At 39.4% G+C, this 18,998-nt stretch overlaps 1 protein-coding gene across 2 annotated transcripts; it reads right to left on the bottom strand.

Moving 5' to 3' along the window:
* Positions 1 to 798: 798 nt before the first annotated feature.
* ZNF800 (zinc finger protein 800) lies at positions 799 to 12,613 on the bottom strand. 2 transcript variants are annotated; one of them, XM_082479976.1, is made up of 5 exons: positions 12,560 to 12,613; positions 11,696 to 11,803; positions 9,375 to 9,470; positions 5,570 to 5,713; positions 799 to 2,613 (listed from the first exon to the last, which is right to left on the bottom strand). In XM_082479976.1, exons 2-5 carry the CDS (start codon positions 11,754 to 11,756, stop codon positions 848 to 850), a joined length of 2,067 nt encoding a protein of 688 aa, XP_082336102.1. In that variant the 5' UTR covers positions 11,757 to 11,803; positions 12,560 to 12,613; the 3' UTR covers positions 799 to 847. The 2 variants fall into 2 exon arrangements, with proteins under 2 accessions (XP_082336102.1, XP_082336101.1); XM_082479975.1 differs by lacking the exon at positions 12,560 to 12,613 and having other exon boundaries at positions 11,696 to 11,889.
* Positions 12,614 to 18,998: the final 6,385 nt, after the last annotated feature.

Here is an 18,998-nt window from a genome sequence, read left to right as displayed (position 1 = left end):
AAACTGAGAAATTATGAACACAATCCCTCCCACTGTAAAAAACTTCCCAGAGTACCATATAAGCAGAAGTTCAGAAAATTCTTGGCCATACTTCTACACATATTTAGACATAAAAAAAACATTCTTGAAGAGACTTGACCACTTTAAAAAATAAACGACCAGAAGTCTCCGAACCTGTGTTTAAATAAGCATTAAAAGAATCAAATCCTAAATTTGATGATTTTAAAGGTGTTTGTAGGCACCTAACTCATACTGATTTTAAATCAAAGCAATTAAGCATCCAAATTACATTCCGAAAAACTGTTCTACATCCTTTTGTAGACAAGTCATAGGCAATACACATTAAAATTAAAAAAAAAAGCACGCATGATATTTCCAATGAGTTCATAAAGATTTTTTCTGTCAACAACTTTTACTGTAATACCTTTAGTACTTCTTCAACTGGGTCACAGAGGAGTTAATTAACAGGTTAAGTTATTCAAATCAAACAAAAATATTGTTAATTTTAAAAAATTACTATTGTAGAAATTTACTTATATTAGCTTGATTACAATAGATGCCTTAAGACAATTTAAACAGTTGACTCGGTACAGTTTAATCTATATTCTATTCCAACTTCCTACAATGACAAATTTAGAAATTAACTTTTTTCCAAAACACTAAAAACAAAATGTAATAAACAAATTTGACATCTACCTTAGTATTTAAGCTGCTAAAACATAAAAACAATGGCAAATATGTTTACAGGAATAAATCAACAACAGCTAATGAAAGGCAGTGGTTTTGTTTTGTTTCTCAATTAAAAAAAAAAAAAAAAAAAAGACAACAAAGCACTTCTTTTTTTTCCTCACCAGACAACAGCTTTAGATCTTGTACTTCTGCCTTTGGTTTTATTTTCTTCCGGTGAATGAGATACGTTTGCTTTGTGGGTTTTCTTATGATGTTCTAGAAAAGCTTTTCTGGCAAACGCTTTCCCACATTTATTGCATCGGTGCAGAGAAAAGTTTTTTGTTACTTTTACTTCAATGCCAACATCAGCTCCTACATCCTTTTTATTGGGAGAATTAGAGGTGACATCCTGTTTTGAAACAATCTGTTTTGTTTCATCCCTCTGAGGGCCTCTTTTTGTCACCTTATTTAGAACAAGATCAATTGGCTTTTTTATTGCTCTAATTTCTAAACTTGCAGTTATTTTCCCAAGGTAGCGCGGTGACTTTTTATGAACTACAGTTATATGCCTTATCACATCACGTTTGCGACGTGTCTCATAAGAGCAGAGTGGACACCTGTAGTATTTAACATAAATGTTATTTCCATCTGTGTGTAATTCAATGTGTTTTGTCAAGTTCTGTTTAGAAGTAAATTGGCGTTTACAGAGTTTACAGTAAAGCTGCTTGAAGTCAAAGCCAGCTGAAAGTTTTGGCTTCCTGGTTTTTTGCTGGCCACCTGCAGCAGATGCATCGGTTGATTTAGAGGTTGATTTAGTGGTTGATTTACAGGTTGATTTAGCGGTTGATTTAGAAGTTGATTTAAGGTTTTCAGGGTCCTGTTTAACTTTATTTTTCTGTGCTGACGGTGTGCTCTTTTTCTCATTTGAATGATTTGTTCCCTTTAATTCATTCTGCGGAGAAAGGGCAATAGAAGGGGGTGAAGGTTCTACAGAATCTGCTGGTTCAACTTTTACTTTTATTTCTGTGCCATTGGCAGTATTGTTGAGTCCTTTCTCTCTTTTAGAGTTCTTTCCAGAAAGAGTTATCTTGTGAACAATTTGCATGTGCCTTTTCAGCATTATTTGTGAACTATATTTTCTCTTGCACAGAAGGCATTTGCATGCAGTTAAATTGTATTCAGCCTTTGAAGACGACTTTTGTTTCCGGGTCTTAAAAGATTTTTTAGCAGAAACTGTATCCAAGAACAAAGGTTGCCCAGGCTTTGTAGCTATATCAGGAGTAATGGAATCCCTTCTTAATCCTCTATGAACTTCATCAAAATGCCTCCTTACGTTGGCTTTTGTAGCAAATGATTTATAACATACAGGACAACTTCTACCTAATGCTACAAGAACATTCTTATTTCGTCCTTTTGCAGAGCATTGATTTGGTTTCTTTTTTGTTTCTATGTACTTCTTTAGCTCTTCCATCTTTTTTTTGTGCACTTTTCGAATGTGCCGGCGTACACTGCGTCTGGAATGAAATTCTTTCCTACAAAGGCAACATATCAACTGGTGGCCAAAATCAGAATTATCCAGAGAGTCCACCCCAACACTTACTGCTGGAGGCTGTTCTTCAGGAGTAGGTATCACTTTGTTTGTAACAGGATCAGCAGGAGGTAATTCTACAGTCTCCCCAGCTGGGACTGGGGCTGGAGCTGAAACAGTCTTGAGTTGCTCAGTGCTGAGTTCCTGTATCTGTACTGGAGCTTGATCAGGGGTACTACTACTTTCTGTGTTCTCATCTGGGCTATCAGTCCTTGATACATATTGAAATACAGCGTTCTGATTAGTTTCTATAGGTTCCAACTTAATTACATATTCTTGCTTATCTACCCTTGGATAGATTGCTTCCAGGAGGTCACTTATGGCTTGACTCTGTTTATCATTTATATCTGGAAGGTCTGTGAAAAGAGGCAAAGGTATTTTTTAACGATTTGGTAATTTCAAATTATTTACATTGCAAAGTATCTTTTAACCACTGTGTCAATTCAGTCACAAAATTTGCACAAATCCTGTATTTGTACTATTTTTCTGACCATTTATATTTAAAGCCTTTGAGTAATCATTTCTATCACATCAGTGCAAGTGACTTTTTATTAAAGGCCAATGCTGGAAGTACATCCTTCCAGTGTGCTAATGTGACCAAAAAACCAAAAATTAGTTTGCCTGGAATTAAACTGTTCTTTAGAAATCTGCATCAATTGCAAAAATAATGACACACGACTGAGCTTGTTCTGCAGGTGTGTAAGTAAGCCAGAACCATCATTAGAAACTGATTTCCCTACTGCTGGAAACAGGCATTCTCAACAAAGGAACCCAATTCTGAAAATAAGCTCTTCTCTGTGAATTCTGAACAGTCCTTAAGAAAGAATGAAACAACTGTGTAACCAGAGCATTGTATGAAGATATAAGTAGATAAGAAAGGACTTAACTTCTGGGGCAGGAAAAGCTTTTAGTAATACCAAAGCAGTTAATAGGCTCAGTGATACAGTTAAGTGTTAAGGACAGAAAAAGCCTGTATTATTCAGAGGAAAAAAATTGTACTAATTTCTCAAAACAATAAAAACTGAGCCAAAGATTTTAAGAAAGAATAACTTCAGTGAGCTTCACCAAAGGTTCATCCTGCATTCTGTCCTGATAACGTATTAGAGCAGACTTAAAAAGCAAGAAAGGGGGATACAGGGATTCTCCTTGTTTGTCTGATGCTAGTAAACTTCTCAAGCTGAAGTTCGCCTTTAAAGTACTCTTTTAATACATCTAGTTTCCAAAATGTTTATTCAAATGCTTTTGAAGCATTTACAGTCTTGGCTACCACAATGTTAAGCGATGCTAGTTTGTTTGTTTTACCAGAAATATTGACAATTTTACTGTCTGGTAATTTTGCTGGATAGCCCACGGTTTTTGTATTATGCAAAAAAAAAAGAAAAACAAATTATCACTGCCATTTACCTTCATGTCATTCATGATTTTACAGGCCTCAGTAATATCTCGTTTTTAAATGTCAAATTAGTTCAGTGATCTAGCACACGACATTAAGCACCTGCACTGGCACAACTGACCAGCCAGGGTGCTACAGCAAAAAGGTGAGGCACTGAAATGATACAGTTCAAAATTATCCATGATGATTTGAAGATGTGATTCCTGGTAACAGCTAATTAAAAACCCACACTTAGTCAGGTTTGTTCCTTCCACACTGCCAGCAATACATGAAAAGAGTGTCAGGTACAAGAAATACGCTGTTTTGTTGCTCAGAACCCATCTTTTAACACTGAATTTTTAACACCTTTTGCAGTCAGTTTGAAATGGGACTATCTATATAATTTTTATCAAGGGTAAAAAGTCCTTCCTATTTTATAGCACCTTTTCAGACCACTTAATGACTACACTAGCAGAATACATCTCAAAAAAATCGTCAGGGAATACTCTTTGGAACTTTTCACCATGAGGATGCTGAACTCTTATTCCTACCTCTTGTTCACTATCTTTTAATTTTATTTATTGGAAAAACTCCCACTTTATTCAATAACCGTAATGCTCAATTTTATATAACACAAGTACTTATATAGTTTTATTCAGAGCATGTACTAGTATTCTCTTCATTCGCAATTTGCACCCCTCCTAGGGAACTGTGAAAGCTAACAAACCAATGAAACAAAGGCTAGAATGTCAGGAGCTGGACGGGAAGTCCGTACTCAGGGTATTCTTATTTTGCTTAGAAACTTTTGCACCCAAGTCAGATGCACTTCTAACCTTGCTTTGAAAATACAACTCATCCCTTGTCACAGAAAACCTCTGTGACTCTCTGCAAGGGGCCAGGCACACTCAGTTAAGGAAGGTGACAGTACTTGTCTTTTCACCTTCTCCTTCACAACATTAGGTGACACAGTGTGAAAAAAGAATCACCTACATAAATCTCTGTTGGTTCCTAATTTTTGAAATGCTGAGGCAAGAAGGCATTAATCAGGACAGAGAAATCCTCATGGCACCTACATTGATCTAGTCAAGATATCAAGATAATTAGAAAGTTTGACAAAACTTTTTGAATGCTGGCACATTTCCAAATTATTCAGCTTTACTCAGAGCAACAAAAAGTCATCACTGGAATGAGACTTTAATAATTTCTTTTTCCATAAGAATATACTTTATTTTTTCCTTGTCGTTTAAGTTACTTTCTTTTAACAATGAAGCTTAATTTCTACAACAAAGGTGGTGGGCTAGGCATGATCACAGAGAGTATCTTAAAGCGGCATGAGGTGAGGCTGTGGGAAAGAGATAGTATTACTGAAGCACAGGTCCTTAAAGAAAAGGGTGAAGTTTCAGTCTATGTTTCAGAATAAGAAAGACTGAAGGATTGCATTTATGACCCTGAGCACTTCCCAAGTACAGGAGAAAATTAGGGGTATTGATCCAAGTCACTTCACAGGATCCAGCTGAAGTCCATCAGAGCTATGCTGATCTAAAACTGAAAAGCCTTGTTAGACCCACACTTTTTTGAGATTCATTTCCCAGTCCTTTGGCATACTTGTCAGTAGCTCTCACAGAAAAGAGGGAAAAACAGAAAAGACAAAGGGGAAGAGGGAATAAAAAGTGTTAACAGTGACACTCTTCATTAAAAGGTTGGACATATAAACGAACTATCAAATTATAACATTGACATGGGTCTTGGTTGCTAATGCATAAGTCAGTGCTGTAGCTTCTTTACTACCATAAAAGTGATCTACTTATGTTACTATTGAAATTCAATTCCACTTCTTTTTCTTTTCATTTTGTCTCTGGTGTGTTTGTATAAATGGTACAGAAAGATAAGTTTCTCAATTTCAGATAGCTTTATTAAATATTTCAATTAGTAAGACTTACTGTCATCCATCTGGAGACTTGGAGGACAATAAAACTTTTTATGAGTAATTAAATTTGGTAATCCTCTGAAGAGACTCCGGCACAATTTACACTCAAAAATGGTGTCCACATCTTTTAACAAGATATGTTTAAGTTGTTTAGTTCCTGCAATAAAAGAAATGTTACACTTCAGGAAGGTTTTCTGTTTATCTTTTAATTTACAACATCCAATAAAAGCGGAAACATTTTAAAACATGACAATTATAACAGCATTTTATCTTGTGTTAATGCTACTTCATTGCACTGTAAGTTTCTGACACATACTCCAAGTTTCACTATGAAGACAAACCTAGCTTGAAAAAAAAAAAAGTCGAGGATTACACACATTACAGTTTACAGGGAAAACACGATGGTTTAGGATGAAAACTAACAGCTAGCAGTAGCACGGAGTCCATGTTACAGTGTCTGGTTGCTGCAATACAATTGCCCAACAGGAAAGAATAAGCTCTTAGAGCAATTAAAGAAGCCTACAGCATTTTTTCTTTAAGCTTATCCAACAGTGGTAAGAAAGTAAGATATATGCAGCTATTTCATGTAAAAATAGCACCTGGTAAGGCAAAAAAATATAGAGCATACAATAAAACAGAGAATAACTAACAGGTCAAGAAATTTAACTGCATCTAGGTATCTGACTCAAGATCAAGATGATGATGCTTAGGCAAGAAAGTAGAACTGTAGACATATTTTCAGCCTGCTGAAAGGAAAACACATATAATTTAAGTCAGAAAATTTTCTATGGAAATATAAGCAGTGTGAAAAAATGTGCAGGTTTTCCAGACTATTACACATTGTATATTCAAAAAACCCCACAAAGATACAGTTTGAACCAGAATTGTTGATGTATTCCAGCTCCTGCCTTGCTTAAATAACTAAAGGATTCAGAGTTTAAGTTACGTTCATAGTTCTTGTGAGATGAGAAATGAAGGAGTAGGTTTGAAGCGTAACGCCTACAATCAGCAATTGGTTACTAAATGATGAATACTTAGCCACTCCATATTGGAAAGGAACACTAGCTAACCAAAATCAGCTTATAGCTCTATCTTGATTTTTTCTTGTAATGGAATAAATCAAAATTAATCAAAATTAGTCCAACAAGCAAAAAATATAATGAAACTAGACTAAGAATAAATAATATCAAACAACTATCAAACATCATGAAGACATTCTTCAAGCTGAAATAGAAGTTCAAATTTTCTGTTGTCACAGACGCTTCTCTTAAAAATTCCTTTTAAAGATCAAACTCAGAGTCACACTGCAGAACTATTTCCTACATAAAACTCTTTCAAATATTAATAATTTCATAACAACTAACAGTTTTTCAATATGAACAGGCCTTACCAAGACAACCTTTCCTTTCTTGGTGTAATAGTAGTACTACAAATTTTTTTACAACTGAGTTTCAGCAAAGCACCGTGTCATTTCTTTCTTCCACAACTGCTTGAAAATGGGACCCAAACTTGACTATCTGAGGCTACTGCCCAGTTTCTGTCCCCTCCTATGCCTTTCCTGAGCCACAGCCCTAGTCTCTTGTCTTTTCCTCTCACTCCTTCCTCAAGCATTACTAACCTCACCTTCATCTGACATGCCTTTTTACAAACAGACTACTGGACATATATTTAGATTTACTGAAAACTCCAAATTTAAAAACTGTATGGAGTTTCCCCCAAAAAAGGAAGTTTTTACTCAGATCTCACCAACCAACATTTGAGTTTCTGCATCTGAAGAAAATCACTGATGAAAACCCAGCTGAACCAAACTGTAGATGTTCCATGTAGATAAAATTCCAGTAAGTTACCAACTATAATTGAAGCAAAAGGCCTCCAATTTGGTGATAGCACACAGTAAAACAAAATTTGGCCGTGATGTTGATGAGCCCCAAATCCCTCTCCAAAACAACAAAAAAAAACAATTAAGCAAACAAAAAAATCTAATTCTACACTATTTCCCAGTCAAGGGAAACACAAGGTATTCATTCTCTCTCCTGTTATACTGATAGTTCAGTCTTTTTCCATTTGGGACTGAAATGTTTTTGTCTAATCCAAATTATTGGGTTTAAGAATTACTGGGTGAGATTTAAGGATTTATGACATACTGGAGGTCAGACTAGATGACACTGTAGTCACACTGGCTTCAAACCTTCCGTATGCAACTATGAAGCTTTTCATTGGTGGGAATAATAAAAAAAAAATATTGGTCCTTTTGAATTAAACTGTAGACCTTTAGGGACTTCTGGAAACAGCAAATTAATTTAAAACACCCACTGGTTTTGTGGACACAGAAGGCAGAGAAAAAAATAAGCGTGTCCCTACTCTTCACCAACTGCAGATTGTCGCAATGAGCAGTCAGTCATCTGCCAGCATACGTTGCCTCCAGCTTACTAAAGCCTTCTCTATTTTGTAGTTACATCTAATTGGGGCAGGAGATAATTTGTCAAATTCTGTTAATAATTGTAAATGTTGAAGCTAGAATAACATCGTAGACACAAGACATCGTTAGAGAACATTTGTTATTACAAATATTTCTCTCGCAGAAATACCAAAGTTTATGCCTTTAGCAAGCAACTTCATTTTTAGAAAAAAAAATATCTAGATTTAAATTCATCTGTTATTCTTAATGCTTTGGATGACAGAAACTTCTGCTAAAAATGCATAAATTATGGACAATACTCTGGGTTTAATCTCTATTCCTTTACCACAAGAATCATAACAGCCTCTTTCCAAAATCAAACGTTGCTTGTTCAAAACTAACCAGTAAAATCTTGGTCTAAGTCCTTTTGCCTTGTGTCTAATTTCCCTGATGCAGATGACTGTAAGATGGCAAGGTAAGCTCTCAATTTAACACCTGCCAGTGAGGACAACCTGGAAGTAGCCTAGAGACAAGAGTACTTTCAACTAGTTCACGCTATTACCAGTAGAGATTCCTTTAATCTACTTCAAGTGAAAGATGCCCTGCCACCCATACCAGAGGCCTTAGGCAATCTCATCCAAACACACTTCTAATAAAAGTTTACTTAATGATGACTCTCATATCCAGTTTTCCTTCTTGTAATAAGTTGTTTAAATGCAAGTGGAGAACATAAACTGAATATTGTGCCATTCTACAAGACTCATCCCATTACATAGCAGCAATTATTAATATATATGAAGTGTTTCATGTATAACAGCTTTATGTGGAAAAATCTAGAAACACGTAGATAGTAGCATTAAGACATCGCTTTAATTTTTGTAGTAACTGCTGTGTTCTTTCACCAAGGGTTGTGAAAATAAAATGTTTGGTTTGCCGTATCAGAAGCATAGAAACAGCTAGAAAACATTAAAGATTTGAATCATCTAGGGCATGTTCACCCAAATGCTCAGTTGTTATTCTTAGGTTCATTGCTATGTATTGCAACTCAGAAAACAATCAAGGAACAACTTAAAAGTCACGTGATAAAGCAATTCTAAAAATTTCAAGGTAAACACTGAATTTTCTCATCATCTGAGGAGTTTTAGGATAAACTCATTAATAGCAGCAGGAGGGATGACATAAAGCAGAAAAACAAACTAATATTTTATGTTTTTGAAAGATTACTATACAGCAGCAGCTGTACCTTCACCACACTGTATGAAAACCCTTATTAAAAGAACCAGCACTTAATACCAAAAACCTACAAGTATTTTTGCAAATATGTAGCAAGTCAGATGCTGGGGTTTTTTTAATATACTAAATACACTTAACTCTTACAACAAGGTAATAAACTTCTTAAGAGTCAATCATAGTTTCATACCTGATCGAAAACACTCAATGATTTGTTGAATACCGGATTTTGATGTTTGCAGAGGCTGCTGTAATAATGGAGGATCACCAGGTTCCAACAGATGCACTGAAATATATAAAAGGATAATAAACCATTAGAGAATACTCAGGTGATTTTTATTAAGTTATGGTCTGTGCATCCAGTAAGCTAGCTAAAAATAAAGGCCAAGACTACAGTAAAAGTTGTCTTACTCAAAAGTTTTCATTTACACTGAATTGCAAAACAGCCGATAATGAATTTTCCACCCATGATACCTCTGACAGTTTGCTGTCATTAAAGAAAATGTGTACTCAAAGCTATGTGTATCAAACAGAAAAACAGATAAATATACAAAACCAAACTGACTCATTAGAAATTTCCATCAATCAAAGAAATTCCCCAGAACAATCTACTTGACTCCCATTGTTCAAACCAAAACAGATATACAAAAAAAGCACTACCAAATACTCTACTTCACAGCATACTATGTGATTTCAGTGTTGTCAGTACACACCTAAGCACTGAATCCAAATCTAAAGTAGCAATGATCAGAAAAAAAACACAGGTATAACTAAGTTGTATGTACCAAAAATAGCTATTATGATATTTTTAACCAATAAAACCACATTCCATAAATGCTTCTGGTTCAAGCAAACTGCTGAAGTAATACCTTATTTCTGAAGTTTCATTCCACATCACAATGTTTGCAAAAATCTATCGAAACTAAAACATCTATTGATCAGGATGATTATTAGTTCTTCCAATACGCAGTATTTATGCATATGAAGATTAATAGCATTCCATTGCTGTGTATGCATAAGGCAATTAAGCTTTGCCCAGATGAATAAACATTTAAATGAGTAAGACCACTTATTCAAGAATGTGTTCACAAAATCATTAGTTAGGTCTTGTTAATTTCTCATTGACAAAATAACTAGTTTTGTAGTTCATAAATCAGCTCCTACCTTATCCATTTGATTTTTAACCCCATTGTAAGGTTTCCATTTCTAAATGAAGCACTGAGTATCTCTAAGAAATTTATTTTTAATAAAGAGCAGTAGAGGTATAGTATAAAACTATACAGAGATATTAAGTGCAAATAAACACATTTTGACAGGAAAGTTGTTCTAAAAGATGTTAAGGTTATAAATAAATTCAAGCTGAAAAGAATGTCAGAAAGAAAAGCAGCCTAAGAAAAGAACGATAGAACAGTCCACCCAACTATGCTGGCCCCATAATATACTATTATATATATGAACACATAACAACCATTACAAATCAGCTAATCGTTTGGGGATCTCCAACACAATGACATATTGTATTCTACTAGCCTATTCCCTATTCTTCAAACTAGTATATTTTGGTTTGTATACTGCCTCTGATATGCAGATGCAACACCCACTGACATCAAGAGGAGTTACATACGTGAAGCAGCCATAACACATTGATGTTATTTGTAATGCAAAAAATGTATTTTAGTGTTTTTTAAAGCATTATAACTGAAAACCATTTCATCTTAAACACAAAGAAATGTTTCTACCAGCTGAATAATACCTACTCCCAAATTACATTTAATTAAAGGAGCATTATCAAAGTTGCCATGCTCATGCTTTCAACTAGTAATTCCCCAAACTGATGCCTTTCTTTTCAAAGCACATGTGAAAGCACCCAAATAACAAACTCTGCAACAAGAAAGGAGCCAAATTTCCTTTTAGTCTACTAATTATAACAGCAGGCAGAACAATTACAAAAAAACCTAGCAAGTTGGCTGAACCTTCAAAGTATGCATTATACTTTCCACTGATGGCATCTTCCATGTCATACAGCAGTGGAATGCAAATACACATTTTAGAACTTTGGGGTATTTTTCCTTCTCTGAAAATAAGATATTTCAGTTCATCAGAGCTGACCAGAGAAGTTATAAAGTAAAAACATAATCAGCGAATGCAAGAGATTGCCAGAAATATAATTTTACAAAAAAATCAGAATATTACACTGTTTGGAAACAAAAAGACCTGTTGTTTTACACAACTTCTTGCCTTGCTCTGCTCACTGCACACAATGCCCATGTGGTGGTTTGGGGACTATTGCACATACTGCAAGAATGGAGAAATTGTCTTCTTGAAATAATTTTAACGTGACAGTTCGAGGATACAAAAAAAAAAACCAAAAAACAAAAAACATTTTCAACCGAAATGCACAAACTTTTTTACATCCAAAACTGTCACTAATGACGCACATCTGCAACACCACGACAGCTTCCGCAAGATTTTAAGGAAGTAAAGCAGCCAAAGCATCACACGCCACTGTACCTGGTTCACAGCATCCATGGTGATGGTGGTCAGTCTGGCAACACTTGTCCCTTAGAGGCATTTTCCGTGCGCACCACCTACTTTCCTTCTACATCCAGCAGCTCGTTTCTGCAAAAATAAGCAAATTAACTGTCACCGCCGAGGAAAGAGGCGGCTGGGGACGGCGCTAACCTCGCACACCCACTGCCCGCAGCGGCCCCGCCGGAGCGGGCCAGGAGGCAGCGGCACCCTTCGGGCAGGAGAAAGTTTCCATTGTTTACAGCCGGTCTCACAACGCCCTCTCCAACGGCCGCGGCGCCGAGCCCGACCGCTCCGCTCCCGCCCGGGCCCCGCCACCCACCGCGGCCCGGCCCGGCCCGGCTCGGCCACCTGCGTGCGCCTGGGCCGGCGGAGTGGAGCCCCCGGCCGGCCACCGTCCCCCGGGCCCAGCCAGACCGGCCCGGCCTCGCCGCCCCCCTCAGCGAACGGCTCCCGCCTCGCCGCTCTCCCGCCGCCCCTCGCCCGCGCTCCGTCCCCACCTCCCAGCCCTCCTCCCGCAGCCCCGCCGCCGGGACGGCGTCCCTCAGCTCCCCGCGGGAGCGGGGAGGTGAGGGGGGGATGGGGGGGGGGAGAGGGAGGTAGAAAGTTGCGTCCCCGACAGCCCGCGGCCGCAGCCCTCCCTCCCGCCCGCCCGCCCGCCGCCGGGCCGGGCGCCCCCCGCGGCGCTGCTAGAGCCGGGCGCGCCCGCCGCCCCGCCACGCCACGCGCGAGCCCGGGGCGGGGAGGGGCGAGCGGCCGGCAGGTGACAGCGGGCGCCAAGCGCCGCCGGCGGGAGAAGAGAGCGCGGCGGGCGGGTCGCCGGCGGCGGTAGCGGGGAGCCCCTACCTGGGCGAGGAGCGCCGGCTTCCCCCTCCCCGAATAAAACTTTATTCTCCCCTGTCCCGCCAGAGCGGCGGCCGCTGACCCCGGAGCCGGATGGGCACGGGGGCAGGAAGTGACTGCGGCCCTGGCGGCGAGGGGGCCGTGCAGTGCGCAGGCGCCTAGGCTCGCCGCTCCCCCGCCCCGGCCGCACAGGTGCCGGGCGGCGGCACGCGGCGTGGCAGTTGCGGCGCGGGGCGGCCGTTGGGCGGCCCCGGCCCGGCCCGGCCCGGCCCGGCGGGGGCTGAGGGGAGGCGGGACGGCGCTGAGGGAAACCGCGGGGGCGGGCTGAGGGAGAGCGCCTCGCTGCAAGGGTTAAGCGCCGGGCGCGAGGGGCTCGGCGGGCGGCGGGAACCGGCGCCGTCCATGTCCCTGAGGAGAGAATGGTTCGCCGCCAGTCTGTGCGCAGGCCGGTGATGTGCAGGGCTGCCCTGAGGGCACCAGTGCTCGCGGACACCAGTGGGAGCAGCCGCCGTCACCTTGAGGCGGCGTTTCTGCCCAGGCTCAGCCTGGTCTGCTTTATTGGAGTGTTTTTTTTTTTTTAAAAAAAAAAAAAAAACACAACAAAAAACAAACCGATTCTAGTAAATTCACCATGGAAAAGGATAGATCAGTGTTTTCAGCACCTGGAAGAAAAGTTTATTTTCTGAGAGAGAATTGTGTGATATGTATTCCCAATATCATCAAGAGGATGTTGGTGCACTGTAGTGAACGGCCGGGAAGCTGGTGGCTCCAGAGACATTTCCACTGGGTGTCTGCTTAGTCCTACCCTCAGTTCGTGCACTTCTCTAAATAACTTGGGTTGGTGAAAAGGTAATAGTTTTTGCCAAAGGAAAGGTTGTGAGTAAGTCTTCCACTTATGGAAAAGCGTCTTATCATTTAAGGAGAAACTTTTGTAAGAAAGTAAAAGGAATAAGCACATCATTACAGAAAAATAGCTGAGTGATGGTACTAACGCAGAAACGATCTGTTAAGCTTCGGCTTGTGATAGAGTCACTTCTTAATGGAGATGGTTTTCATGTCTTACTAGCACTGTTTCTCAAAGCGGACACAGAGAGAGGGTTTTTACTGTCTCTCACCATCAACTTCTAAGCAATACAGTGTTCTTTTAAAATACAGACATTTAGTTCACCAATAAGTCTTCCCTTTCCAAAGCAACAGGAGGCCAAATTCAAACCCCATAAAGTCCATTTGGGTTTTGATTCATGAACTTGAGACATCTTTGGTATCAGAGAACACTTTGAACAGCCTAGTGCCAAGTAGCATCTTAACTCTGAAGTACAGCAGAAGTCAAATTCATGTTAGGCATCCAAACACAGGTCTCTGCATATGTCCAGAGGTGCTCTCATCATGATGAGCTTAGCTATGTACTGAGCTCTGCTGCATTTTAGACACAGAGAGAAAGAGGCTTAAACTCCACCGAGCCACGGAGCTGCGTTCAGCACCTGGATAAAACTGTGAAGCTCATGGTTAACAAAGTGCCAGGCACACAGCCATCAACTCTCTTTCTGCACAATAACCTACTGACTCTTGTACTTGCTGAAGAAGTAACAAACTTGGAGAATTAGCATTCCCCACCTCCCAGGAGAGGTGGATATTGGATTCAGAGTAAGATCACCTTCCATTCTCCCTAATGCCTCCGTGCTACGAATACAGAAATAGTAGAATAACAGCAGCTTAACTTTGCATCTTGGTCATTTACCATGGACACTGCTAGCCCCATTACCGATATCATGTTTTGAGTAATCAAAAAATAAGAAAGAGAAAAGCAACCTGCAAATCATAAACTCAGCAATGGAAGTTCAGAAACTTCTGGTTGTATTTCAAGTGACTGAAGAGGTTTTGAGAACTTTTATGAGTGGCTGAGTGCCACCCACTAGCACAAAAAGCAAACATAGTCTTTGTTCATTTCCTCGTAAACTGGCAGAAAGAACTGGAGTAAAAGAAGTCTGCGCACCTTTATTGATTTCTTACAATCCCAACCATCATTTATCTTAGTTTCAAAAGGGATATGTTTCACACGTTTCCAAAAATAATGATCCAAATGTCCTCTACTGCCTCAGAAAAGTCTTGGCAAGATATGGTGTCTTCAGATGTGGCCTATCCAGTAGTAGTTCCTCCACTTCTTCCTTGAACTTTACTGATAAAATCTAATAAAATTTCTCAAGATCCAGCTTGTTTATGGGGACAATGCTTAAAGATTTAAACAGTGAGAAAAGGAATACAGTGCAGATGAACCACTGCTTGGAATCAAGTGTTGGAGAGCAAGAGTGCCTGCCCCTATCAGTGGCAATGGTGTTCCTCAATTCAGCACCCCTATGAAGCATTGTTTAGCATGTCCTTTGTTGAGGTCCAGCTCACTGTAGAATATTTCATTGTAATAGTTATCTCTCAAATACTGACTTACCTTGATGTCAGGCTTATAAATGTCATCTCCTAAGTGCAAGGATCAAAGCCAGTGGACAAAGCAAAAGCTTATTAGTGCTGCTTCTGCCACTTCTCTGACTATATTTCTTTTCAGCTTCAGAAAAATCATTATTTCTTATATATCACATGTGCAGCTTTAGATATAGGTCAAACCCCATATAAAATTATAAAGCAATTTAGGCTGAGGTCATCTTGCCCAGCCTCCTCCTTAGAGCAGGGCTATTTTCAAAGTCAAATCGTGTTGCTCATAGCATTGCCCTATCAAGTCTTGAAAATCTCCAAGAACGGGGATTCCATAGCTTCTTTGGGCTTCTGTGTTTAGCTACTCTCACTGTGATTTTTTTCTCCTTCTATCCCATCAAAGTTTCTCTTTTTGCAGCTTATGGCCATTCCCTCTTGTCCTTTTCCTTTCATCTCCCCAAAAAAGTCTAGTTCCATCTTCTTAATAATCCCCAGTCAGTGAAGCATAGGGATTATATCCTCTCTCAATGTTCTCTTCTTCAAGATAAAGACAATTAATTCCTTCAGCCTCTCGTGTCATATGTTCCAGCCCCTGGAACCATCTTGGTTACCTTCTTCTGGTTGCTCTTCAGCTTCTGAGTCTCTCTTGCATACTTGGGAGCCCAAACTGGACACAGTATTCCAGATGTGGCCTCACAAATGCCAATAGAGGAGAATAATAATTTCCCTTCATCTGCTGGCTATATGCTTATTCATGTAGTGTGGTATGTGGTTAGCCGTCATTATCTCAAAGGTGCAGTGCTGACCCTCATTCAACTTTTTAGTTGGGACCCCCGGGTCCCTTTTTGCAGAGCTGCTACTTCATTAGCCAGTCCCCAGCCTAGACCGTTGCATGCTTTTTTTTGATCCTGGGTGTAAGACTTTGTTCTGTCAACCCATTCTTCTCTTGTTCAAGGTTCAAGGCAACCCTGGCCTCCCGAACATCAGCCAGCCACTCCCCCGGTTTCACGCTGTGCATGTGCTAAGGGTGCATTCCAACTCATCATCCAGATCACTGAGTACATTAAACAGCATAAGCCCCAATATTGCTCCTTGAGGAGCACCACCCACAACTAGCTGCCAATAAGTTTTCAAACTACTGACTGCAACCCTTTTGACCCTGACAGTCCAGCCAGCTGTATAGCATACATATCTGCCTTGTAGTCTTCCCACCCGGTTACATTTGGATTTGGCTAGAGGGATGCCATGAGAGCCTGCGTGGAAACCGTAGCTAAGATCAAGGTAAATGACACCCTCTGCTTTTCCCTTATCCAGAGAGCCACTCATTTCATCATAAAAGACAATGAGATTGGTTAAGCAAAATTTGCCCTTCTGCCTTCCCCCTCTACAGTTTTAATACTTCCAATTAAGTTAAGTACTGTACTGTTTAGTTTGTTGTGGGCATAGGGGGGAATTTGCTTATTTTGGAGGGTGTCCAAATGGCAGCTGAAATATTCTATCATAAATGCATTTTCATAACTTTTGTGGAAGACAGAAAAAATGGGCAGTGTTGCTCGTGTGTGTGAATCTTAGTAACTTATTTGACCTTGTAACTTGTTTGTGGGTGGAAGACCCTCATCTGTATATTGGTGTGTTTAACTCATCATGTAGTTTTTTAGTGATATGGGCAAGCAAATGCACCAAAACTTTGACCAGTTGGATAGCCAGCCGTGTGCAAAGTGTCTCTGGTAGAGATAAAAGTTGCCAGCACAGATCAGGTAGTTCCAGCTGACCTAGCAGAAGATGCCTTCAGGAGGATAATTGCAGAGGGGAGTCCTTTCAGCCAGTGACTGACCATTGTGTATGAGAACTTCGCATCAAGGTGTCAAAGATCCCAGTAAAGCTCACTCCGCAACACACTGCTGCAGTTGTTCATCCACCAGGATGAACTGTAACTAAGACCAGGTGTGAGTTTCATTTTGTAAATGAAGAACAAGCAGATCATTTTGCCTGATTTTGAAAAATTGAATGTTCCTCCATTACATGTGAATGATAATTGGAATCTATAAATACCTTATAATAAAACTTATTGAATAAAAACAGTGGGGCAAAAACTGGGTAAACTTTCTTTTTGTCTTACATAGATAAGAAAAGATTCAATGAAAATAAAAGGCAGAGATTTTTAAAACAATAAGAAGTAATTCTTCACACAGTCCATAATTAGTTTGTATCCAGTGAACACAGAAATTCACAGCTAGACCACATAGTGTTAAAAAGTGCAGCATGCTCTTCCATATAACAAAGATAAGGATGAAAATCCTTTTGATCCCTTGCATGTAAATTCTATGCATAAAATACATTACTATGGGAGGTTTTTTGAGTTTAGCTTTTGTTCTCTGGCTAATATTTTCAACATAGCCAGTAGAGTTTGAAACAGCATCTTTATTTATTCATTGCCTTTTAGATGATATGGCACTGGTGACATGTTTTGAACTGAGACTTCTGTTACAACTTGATGATCAAATTCTTTTTTAATTGTTTCTCTGTTGTGGTTAATGGCTTTGAGAAATCCAAAATTCAGAACAATTTCTCTTAGTTACTAGATCGTGCTTCCAAGATGTATAATAAAGTATTCTAGCAAGGGAGGTATTTTTTGGTAGAGGATATCAAAGCATTATCTCAAATAGTTGTGATAGTAGGTTTAGTGTCCACTGAGAGGTTTTGTTCAGCCAAAGGGCTGCTAGTAACACCTGCTGAGATGCCTTACCATCTGTTTATGCATCTAAGAGCTGTAAGATTTGATTAGTAAAACTTTTCCTCGTGCACTGTGACCACTGACATTTTTTTCTGTATTTGGGATGCATTTTGGATGAAGCACCTGGCTTCACAGTAGTTTTTACTAGGAGAAAATAATTCTAAGTTGGAGTGAATTAATGCCGTGACACTACACTGAGCAGAGTTCGGGTTTGCAGAGATGAAGGTAAAGTTGCGTAAACTCCGAGGGATCTCACATGTAATATGTGTTAATCAAGCAGTGTCACAAATCATAGTCATAAAGTGTTTTGCTGCAAATACAGATATTCCAGCATTCCTTAATACATCACTTGTAGTTTATCTTACTGATTTGATGTGGCTTTCATCTAATGTTCTCACTGAAAGCATCCTGTAATGAACTGTACATTCATAAACTCCAGCTTAAACAAATTTTAGACATAAAAGTCTGAGAGCAATTCAGATTGTTTCAGGCACATAATACTCCTTTGTTAGAGTCTCCATGTCCATGATGGCCAGATGGGTAGAACACTCACCAAGGAAGCAGAAGACCTTGATTTCCAAATCCTAAACTGCAAGTTAGAGACCCCTTTTGTTAAGCACAAGGCACAGTTCAATCATGAATGCAAGAGCTGGGGGGCTCTTGCCTAAGGAGAGCTTAACAAAGACAGGCTGATTCTATTGAGAATGCGATTAACTTGGGGAAGGGGAAAAACAATACTGAGTTCTGGTTGCAATTCCCAATGCTGTTTATTTATTTATACCCAATGATGCTTAAATAGGAAATGAATAAACAAGTCTTTAAAGCACAGACATGTTAACTCTCAGATAAAGGTGGGATCACTCAGACAACTCTAAATTGTTTTTTTCGTGTCAGTCACTGTGAAGAAGTACATTGAAAGTTTTCTATGCACTACAAATGAAACAATATGAACTAGTTCTCCTCATGCTGTTTTATAATCCAATACAACTTCCTTACAATATTCACAGTTATAAAATATGTACATTTATATGCCTCGTGTTTTTGGTGGAATCTTAAAATTTAATTCAGTTATATTTGCATCAAATCTACATTTGCATAATTGGAATGTTTACACTATCCTTATACTTTAGCCTTGACAGTATCTTATGGAAAATCCCTGGGCTAGAATAATTCTAAATCTTAGTCAATGCGTATTCCTGTCTAACAAGCAGCTGCATCTTCATGCTCCGTTCCCCAATTAACACAAAGCTTCATTACCCTTTTGGGATAAAAATAAACTGCTAT

This window comes from Vanellus vanellus, assembly GCF_965231255.1.
Source record: "Vanellus vanellus genome assembly, chromosome: 1".
Lineage (NCBI taxonomy): Eukaryota > Metazoa > Chordata > Aves > Charadriiformes > Charadriidae > Vanellus > Vanellus vanellus.
Note: the sequence above shows the minus strand (reverse complement) of the source record. Positions and strands in the feature narration are given on the sequence as shown.

What these genes read in the sequence shown, in the direction of transcription:
- ZNF800 (XM_082479976.1), bottom strand. Translation starts at nt 11,756, where the DNA reads ATGCCTCTAAGGGACAAGTGTTGCCAGACTGACCACCATCACCATGGA. An exon ending in CCATGGATGCTGTGAACCAG is followed by an intron (nt 9,471 to 11,695) that starts GTACAGTGGCGT and finishes TATATATTTCAG; the next exon opens with TGCATCTGTTGGAACCTGGT. An exon ending in CATTGAGTGTTTTCGATCAG is followed by an intron (nt 5,714 to 9,374) that starts GTATGAAACTAT and finishes CTTTTATTGCAG; the next exon opens with GAACTAAACAACTTAAACAT.